Here is an 8,867-nt window from a genome sequence, read left to right as displayed (position 1 = left end):
ATGACCCAGGAAGAAGCTCTCCTGCTGCTGCTGCTGCTGCTGAGTGGGCCAACTGTGCCAGGTGAGAGTTGGGGCAGGTCTGGCAGTGCTGGGGCGCAAGTCCCAGGATGGAGTAGGCTGCAGAGAGAGAGCACTAGCTCCATGGAGTTCCCTGTACAGCTGTGCAGCCTTCCAAGGCAGTCCGGCCCAGGAAGGGCGGCTTCCTGAGTGTAGGACAGACACATGGGTACAGGTAGGATTACCTGATTTAGGATGTGGGGAGTGGGGTGCTAAAGCTTTGGGTTTGGAATGGCCCTTGCAAGATGGCAGCTGGCCCATGGCCAGGAGGTGGAGCTGGTCTCACCAGCAGGTAAACAGGAAGTCACAGGAATAGGCTAATGCCCCCCGCTGTGGTACTGGCCTATCACGTAGCACCAAGTGACCCACGGGGAGAAATGATTGGTGGAGAACTATGTAAAAGTAGCCAGTAAACCCTAGACTAGGATGACAGATGGACGAAGACAGACAGATGGACGGTCGTGGGACAGATAGACAGATAGAAAGACTGGGTAGCAACGAGGAGACCTGGGGGCGATGAGGAGAAAGACGGGGTAATGAAGCAGAGAGTACGGGAAGAAATGTGGGAAGAAGGGAGGTGGAAGATGGGAGGAAGGGTGGCAGAAGAAGTGGGTAAGAAAGCTTAGGCGAAGCGGAGAGAAGGTTTTAAACGCAGCTGCTTTTGGCAGTGAGAGGTCTGGTTGCCAGGTTTCCTGGACCCTCAAGAGTATGTCTTGTTCATTTCTAGTGTCACCGCTGCTGGGTGGTCACTCGTATGGGGAGATTTTTGGCCTGTGCCGGCATAAAAAAGCGGCAGAGAAGAGATTTTTCCCAGCCTGCGCTGGCATAAGTGTATAAACAAGAGCAGGAAGGAAGAAAAGTGGCAGAGATGAGAACAAGGAACGGGATTTTATTTTCGCCTCTGAGGCGGTTAAATGGTATTAGCCCAAAGATGCGGAATTGCCCAAAGAGGCGGAATTTAGCCCTAACAATAGCCTAAGAAGAAATAGCCCTAAGAAATAGCCCTAAGAAGCAGATTTTAGCCCTAAGAGGTAGTGGTTTCTTGTTTCTGAGAGGCAGCATAGCCATTGGCAGTGACTGTTCATAAGATGGACCTGTGAATTAGATGTGATAGGAAGACTCCCAAACCCCCCAAAAGCAGGACCTACCACACCCCTTAAACAGCAGGAAGTAGCTACAGAAAATACAATTCTATGCCCCAGGGCAACCCTTAGAATGGGGGTTGGGAAGTCTCTAAGGAAATTAGGCAGCTAGTTCAGGGTCATGAGCTTGGAAGTCACCCACTAACCCTGGAACCTTGCTGGAAAGGACCTTAACACTCCATGGCCATGAAGGTGGTCAATATCAACGCCTGAAATTCATCTTACCCAGCAAAAAATAAAAAGGGGGGATATGTGGGGAGCAGGGTGCTGAACCCGCTCCTGGGTTTGGAAGGGCTGTTGCAAGATGGCGGCTGGCCCAGGGCCAGGAGGTGGAGCTGGTCTCACCAGCAGGTAAACAGGAAGTCACAGGAATAGGCTAATGCCCCCCCCCCCCAGTGATTACTGGCCTATCACGTAGTGCCAAGTGACCCACGTGGAGAAGTGATTGGTGGAGAACTATATAAAAGTAGCCGGTAAACACTGGACTAGGATGACAGATGGACGAAGACAGACAGATGGACAGACATGGGACAGACAGATAGAAAGACTGGGTAGCAATGAGGAGACTAGGGGGCGATGAGGAGAAAGACTGGGGAATGAAGCAGAGAGCATGGGAAGAAATGTGGGAAGAAAGGTGGTGGAAGAAGCTGGTAGGAAAGCTTAGACCAATGGGTACAGGCGCAGCAGAGAGAAGGTTTTAAACGCAGCTGCTTTTGGCAGTGAGAGGTCTGGTTGCCAGCTTTTCCTGGACCCTCAGGAGTATGTCTTGTTCGTTTTTACTGACTCTGCTGCTAGGTGGTGGTGACAGGGAAGGGCAGTTTCACAAGTGTGGGGCGAACACGTGGGTCCAGGTGGGATTGCCTGATTTAGGAGGGTGCGATGTTGGGATGGATCTGCAGTTTGCACACAGGGCAGAGGGGTGGGGGCTATGGGCATGTGCTTGGGGCTCTCCACAGGCGGGCCAGGGCAGATGGACAGAGGGGATCCCCCAGCCTGGAAACCTGCACTGACCACCTTTGTCCCATTCAGGATATGCCAATGAGGGCAGTGTCGCTGGCAGCTGTCACTGTGATAAGAGAATTCCTTCTGGCTCCCCGCCGCCGCCAGAGCTGATGGACCATCTCCAGAAGCATCTCTGGTCTTACCACCGCTGTCCAGGCTACATCAGGTGACCCCTTCTCTCAGGCCCTCGCCCACTCAGGCAGACCCAGTGCCCTCTCCAGGTTGCCCTGGCCTGCAGTTCTCTGCAATGTCTATGTCACACCTGACATGGACTCAATTTCGGGCCTTTGGATTAAGGAAACCACCAGGAGAAGGATTGGGATGGAGATGGGGACTGGGAACCCCAGCTAAGAGAGAAGGACCTTGTCCCCACAGGTTCCAACTGCGCAGGAGGAGTGTCTGTGGCAGCGTGCATGCTGGATGGGTTCAGGAGTTACTGCAATGCTTCAGGCTGAAGGGTGAGAGCTTTCTCAACCTCCCCAAGCTCAGCGGCTTCCACCTTGCCATTCTCTCTGCTTCTGCCCTTTCCTCTGGGGCTCTATAGGTTTCTAGAACTGTATTGGCTTAATTCCTGATGGCCAAACCTGGATCACCATCCTCTTCTTGGTTTTTGCCAATTTAACACTTCATGACTGTGAACTTCTTTTATTTTTCATGAAACAGTTCCATGGGCTCAGGGATTTCACTTCCTGCCCTCAACAAACATTTTGAAATCAAAAAACAGGTTTTATCATTTAAAAAACATTTTAAAAAATGATATATTAATTGGAAAGAGTTAGAGAGTCAGAATCTTCGATTTGCTGGTTCACTCCCCAAATGATCACAATACCCAGAACTGGGTCAATTTGATGCTGGGAGCCAGTTCTTCTAGATCTCCCACCTTGGATGGCAAGAGTCCTAGCACTCCCTCGATGATTTCCTGTCACACTTGTGAACAGGTGGATTGGAAGTGGAGCAGCCAGGACTTGATCTGACACCCATATGGGATGCCGACCTTGCGACAATGGTTTAACTTCTTATGCCACAACACAACCCCCTTAGTTTTATTTTAGTTCTTTAAAAATGACTGTGAGACAGATCTCCCATGTGTTGGTTTCTTTCCAAAAGCCCACAATTGCCAGGCATGGGTCTGATGAAGCTGAGAGTCAGGAACTCACGCTAGGGCCACGTTTGTGACAGGATCCCAATGGCTGAGTCACCAAAGTGCCATGTTCCAAGTTCCATAGTAGCAGGAAGCAGACTCCTAAGGAGAGCAGGACTAAACTCCAGGCACTTGGAGACAGAGCGCAGGTGACCCAACCACATGGTGCACTGCTATGCCAGGTACCCATCCATTCTTGGAACATGTTACCCTGATAATATGGAAACCTGGCAGCTGAGGATTCACTAAAGCATTGGAGGTGACTCTGGGCTCCCCCGACCTTTCTGTGTATGAGAGAGAGAGAGCTCCTTGCTCATAGAGGAGTTCTCGGCCTCACCATACCTCATAGCAGGTCACAAATGCTTCTTCTAGAGGGGCCAAGAAGAACAGGGAAGACAGACCTTCTGGGTTGCCCCTCCCCTCAGTTCTGCCACTGCCCAAGCATGCTTACACACAACACACTATTCAACAAACTTAAGTGTCAATGTAGTGTTTTTTTTTTTTTTTTTCTTGTGGGCTCCTGTGTTGTAGAAAACTTGGACAATATGCATTTAGGGTCTTTGGTTGGGCTAACCAGGTTTGTACAGGGGTGTTCACCCTGACTCTGTGGGTTCACTCTCACACCCAGTCCTTTCAAGAACCCGCCTCCTCACCTCTCTCTCCTTCTGCAGAATGTGGACATGCCCACAGGAAGGACCTGGCACACCACCAGCATTTCCCTCCTCACAACACTCAGACCCAGGAGTCTCCAGATGAAGCACCTGCAGGCATGCACACCACAGCCCGGACCAACCAGGCGACCACCCTGCAGGCCATCCAGATCCCCGGAGCACCTGGCAATGAAACCACCACTGTGCCTGGGAACCACCATGTGGGAGCTGGGCCTGAGGCTCGGGAGGACCAGAAACATCTAGAAGAAGGTGTAGGTTCTGCAGCTACAACAGCCACCAGGGCAGTGCTGAGCCTCCTTGTCATCACCCTCCTCCTCACTGGAGTTCTCACAAACATAAGTGCAGGCACAGAAGGCATCAGGTCCTGTGGGGCACTCCAGGTAGACTCCCTTTCAGAAACCTCCCTCAGGGCATAAGCCTCTCTCTGCTAGGGATCCTGTCCCTGTACCCTTAGTGGCTCTTTCTGGTAGGAGAAGTGATCTATTCAGGTAGAGGGAGGGGAACCACCAGGGACCCAGGGACCAGTGCTTACCTAGAATGCCAGGCAGTGAATGGTGACAAAAAGATGGTAACTCAGCCAGCTGGCTGGATGATGAAGCAGGGGCAGGGAGAAAGAAGTCACAGGTCCATCCACTCCATTCACAAATCTGTATTGCATACCAGCTGTGTACCAGGCCACAGAGTTTTATCTTTGGGAGAGGGGGAGTTCAGATTTACCTTATTGGGTCTGATACAATAGCCTAGCAGCTAAAGTCTTCATCTTGAACACGCAGCTATCCCATATGGGCGCTGGTTCTAACCCTGGCTGCCCTGCTTCCCATCCAACTCCCTCCTTTTGGCCTAGGAAATCAGTTGAGGACAGCCCTAAGCTTTGGGACCCTGCACCCACGTGGGAGACCCAGAAGAAGTTCCTGGCTCCTGGCTTTGGATCGGCATAGCGTTGGCCATTGCGCTCACTTGGGGAGTGAATCATCGGACAGAAGATATTCCTTTCTGTCTTTCCTCCTCTCTGTATATCTGCCTTTCCAATAAATAAATAAATCTTAAAAAAAAAATGTTATTAGAAAGGCAGATTTACAGAGAGATGGAGAGATAAGGAAAGATTTTCTAACTGCTGGTTCACTCAGACTGTGGCCACAACAGCTGAGCTTAGCTTAGTCTCTATATGTGACTTAAAAAAAAAAAAACAACTAAAAACACAAAAAGATAAAAAGAGGCCTAGTGTTGCTGTGCTGTGAGTGAAGCAGCCCTAGGATGCCTGTCTGCTATCCAAAGTGCCAATTTTACTGTCAACATGAGCTTGGAAGTTGATGTTAATAAGCTCTTACAAAAGGGCCTTTTACAATTCATGCTGTCTCTGTCTCTGCTGCCAATGTCGACCATCCTTGATCTTTAGCTCTCTCCTTTGTGATGCATTTCCTCCCTTAACTGATACAAGACTAAGCTGTAGAATGAGAATTGTAGTAGGAATGTGTTACTGACTGATAAGCGCCATCTATTGAGGTCAGGATGAATAACCTCCTGCATTGAGGTAAAACAAACTGCACAATTTATCTTGGAAACACCTGCTTGACCATGATGTAAAAGTCTGTGTCAGAGCTTGTGACTGCTTCTTTATAAATAAAGGGGACAGGGGCCCGGCGCGGTGGCACAAGTGGTTAAGGTCCTCGCCTTGCAAGCCCGGGATCCCATATGGCCACTGGTTCTATTCCCGGCAGCCCCACTTCCCTTCCAGCTCCCTGCCTGTGGCCCAGGAAGGCAGTCGAGGACGGCCCAAGGCTTTGGGAACCTGCACCCATGTGGGAGACCCGGAAGAGGCTCCTGGCTTCGGATCGGCATAGCATCGGCTGTTGTGCTCACTGGGGAGTGAATCATCGGACGGAAGATCTTCCTCTCTGTCTCTCCTCTCTGTATATTTGTCTTTCCAATAAAAAAAAATAATAAAAATAAATCTTTAAAAAAAAAAATAAAGGGGACAGAGCCTGATGCGGTGACCTAGTAGCTAAAATCCTTGCCTTGAACATGCCAGGATCCTATTTGGCCCTATCCCAGGGCCCCACTTCCCATCCAGCTCCCTGCTTGTGGCCTGGGAATGCAGTCTAGCACGGCACAAAGCCTTGGGGCCCTGCAACCTCTTGGGAGACCCGGAAAAAGCTCCTGGCTCCTGGCTTAGGTATAGCTCAGCTCCAGCCATTATGTCCTGTCTCTCCTCTGTGTATATCTGCTTTTTCAATAAAAATTAAATAAATCTTAAAAAATAATAAAATATAGAGGGCACAGCCATCTTGCATTGTCCATTAAGATGATGAAATCGTAGTGGTCCATTTCTTTCCTGCTTAAACCTACTCCAAGCACCCTTCTAGATTTCAAACTCAGCTGGAGCTGGACTCCGGTAGGGGAGGAGCTAGGCAGGCTTGAAGAAGAATGGTTGGGGGGCAGGACAGGAAAACCTTTAAAGATCAGTCTGAAGCCCCAGCGCACGTGGGAGACCTGAGCTGTGGTAGTTAGCATCGACCATCACCAAGCACCAATCACTGGCACACACTAAAGACAAGGCTGGGGCCCGGCGCGGTGGCGCAAGTGGTTAAAGGTCCTCGCCTTGCACGCCCGGGATCCCATATGGGCACCGGTTCTAATCCCGGCAGCCCCGCTTCCCTTCCAGCTCCCTGCCTGTGGCCTGGGAAAGCAGTCCAGGACGGCCCAAAGCTGTGGGAACCTGCACCCATGTGGGAGACCCGGAAGAGGCTCCTGGCTTTGGATCGGCATAGTATCGGCCCGTTGCGCTCACTTGGGGAGTGAATCATCGGACGGAAGATCTTCCTCTCTGTCTCTCCTCTCTGTATATCCGCCTTTCCAATGAAAAAATAATAAAAATAAATCTTAAAAAAAAAATTAATGAGAGTGATGGGACTATCAGCGGGAGCTGCAATGGTGATAAATACAGTTACTGTGACCTTAAAGGCTAGCTGGTCTTTGCAATTTCTTTGGAGCATAGGAAATATATCAGTTTTAGCCTCTTATATAAATTTTGGCTAGAGGAATTAAAGGATGCTTTTATTAATATTACAGAGATAGGCTTTGAATTATTGTTTGAGGGTTTATGGGGATATAGAGCCTGTAGTTGTAGGGGGATTTAATATTTGAAACTTCTGTCTTGGATTTTTAAGATTTTTCCCTTATGAATAGGGCAAGTGGAGGAAATAGAAATGTGGTACGGGGCCCAGCACTGGTCTAGCAGCCCAAATTCTCACCTTGAATGCACCAGGATCACATATGGGCACCGGTTCTAATCCTAGAAGCTCCACTTCCCATCCAATTCCCTGTTTCTGGCCTGGGAAAGCAGTTGAGGATGGCCCAAATCTTTGGGACCTTGCACCTGTGTGGGAGACCTGGAGGGAGTTCCTGGCTCCTGGCTCCAAATCAACACAGCACTGGCCATTGTGCTCACTTGGGGAGTGAATCATCAGATGGAAGATCTTCCTCTCTATCTCTCCTATTCTCTGTATATCTGACTTTGTAATAAAAATAAATAAAAATAAAAAAATTTTTTTTAAAGAAATGTAGTGGGAATGTATTACTGATTAGTAGGTAACTGCATGTGCCTTGGCCTTGGAGTCCTGGCTGTCACCCAATGGCTACTACAGAAGATTGATAATAGCTTACTTTGAAGAAACTGATTATAGTAACTTATAGAATTATTTTTAAGAGCACCTGGTTGACCATGAAGTAAAAAATTAATTTGTCCTACATCTGTGCATGCTGGCTTAGTTCTGAAGTTAAAGATAGCAAAATCAAACATTTGTGCAGAGGCCTGTGATGTGTCTCAGTATATAAAAAGGAGAGCTTCTTGAGCTGTTATGAGAGGGCATTAAGGGATGGTGTCTATGTCTTTTCTTTTTGGCAACTCCACACCCCCTTCTCAAGCTCCAAACTTGGCTGGAACCGGCCTCCGGCAAGTAACCATCAGTTAGAATATGATAAGGAGAATGGTGAAGTTAGAATGGGCCATGATAATAACTAGTGTGTGAGAGAATCAGGTCTTGTGGCAGACTCTGTGCGGAATAAGTGGCCTCATCCCGTGGAGATGCAATCTCCACTGACACAGCCAAGAAATGTGGATGAGAACAGGCCTGGCTGGGGAGCTAAGGGGATGCCCCAGCTGGGTTGGGAATCCCACTGGTGAGCATGAGAGCTGCGTTGAGGGCAGCAGGCTGGGCTGGCCATGGCTATACCCTCCCTCCCTCGGCACGGGTGTGGACTGGGACTGGGGAGCGACAGACTGGGCTACATTCCAGCACCCACTGGTACTTTTTTTTTTTTCTTTTTTTTTTTTTATTTTTATTATTTTTTCATTGGAAAGACGGATATACAGAGAGGACAGACAGAGAGGAAGATCTTCCGTCCGATGATTCACTCCCCAAGTGAGCGCAACGGGCCGATACTATGCCGATCCGAAGCCAGGAGTCTCTTCTGGGTCTCCCACGCGGGTGCAGGTTCCCAAAGCTTTGGGCCGTCCTCGACTGCTTTCCCAGGCCACAAGCAGGGAGCTGGAAGGGAAGCGGGGCTGCCGGGATTAGAACCGGCGCCCATATGGGATCCCGGGGGTGCAAGGCGAGGACCTTTAACCACTTGCGCCACCGCGCCGGGCCCACCCACTGGTACTTGTGAGTGTCAGGGTGGGAGTAGAACAGGGTGGGCTAGGTCTTGACTCCCGCTGAACCACATAAAAGTTCCCAGGCAAGGACTAGGTGTGACTAAGCTTCAACAACCAACAGTAAGAACCAAAATGGGTGTGGGCTGACTGAGTAAGGCCACTGTTCTGGCCAGGACAAGAAGTAGACAAAACCAGCCTGG

General features: G+C 49.7%; 1 protein-coding gene across 1 annotated transcript; it reads left to right on the top strand.

The window, feature by feature from the left end:
- LOC121169971 (C-X-C motif chemokine 16-like) lies at positions 1 to 4,763 on the top strand. Its single transcript, XM_041000813.1, has 4 exons — positions 1 to 61; positions 2,229 to 2,367; positions 2,577 to 2,659; positions 4,014 to 4,763. Exons 1-4 carry the CDS (start codon positions 1 to 3, stop codon positions 4,427 to 4,429), a joined length of 699 nt encoding a protein of 232 aa, XP_040856747.1. The 3' UTR covers positions 4,430 to 4,763.
- The last annotated feature ends 4,104 nt before the right edge of the window (positions 4,764 to 8,867 follow it).

Source organism: Ochotona curzoniae, unplaced genomic scaffold (genome assembly GCF_017591425.1).
Source record: "Ochotona curzoniae isolate NIBS_2020 unplaced genomic scaffold, NIBS_Ocur_1.0 scaffold_2453, whole genome shotgun sequence".
Taxonomy (NCBI): domain Eukaryota; kingdom Metazoa; phylum Chordata; class Mammalia; order Lagomorpha; family Ochotonidae; genus Ochotona; species Ochotona curzoniae.
Note: the sequence above shows the minus strand (reverse complement) of the source record. Positions and strands in the feature narration are given on the sequence as shown.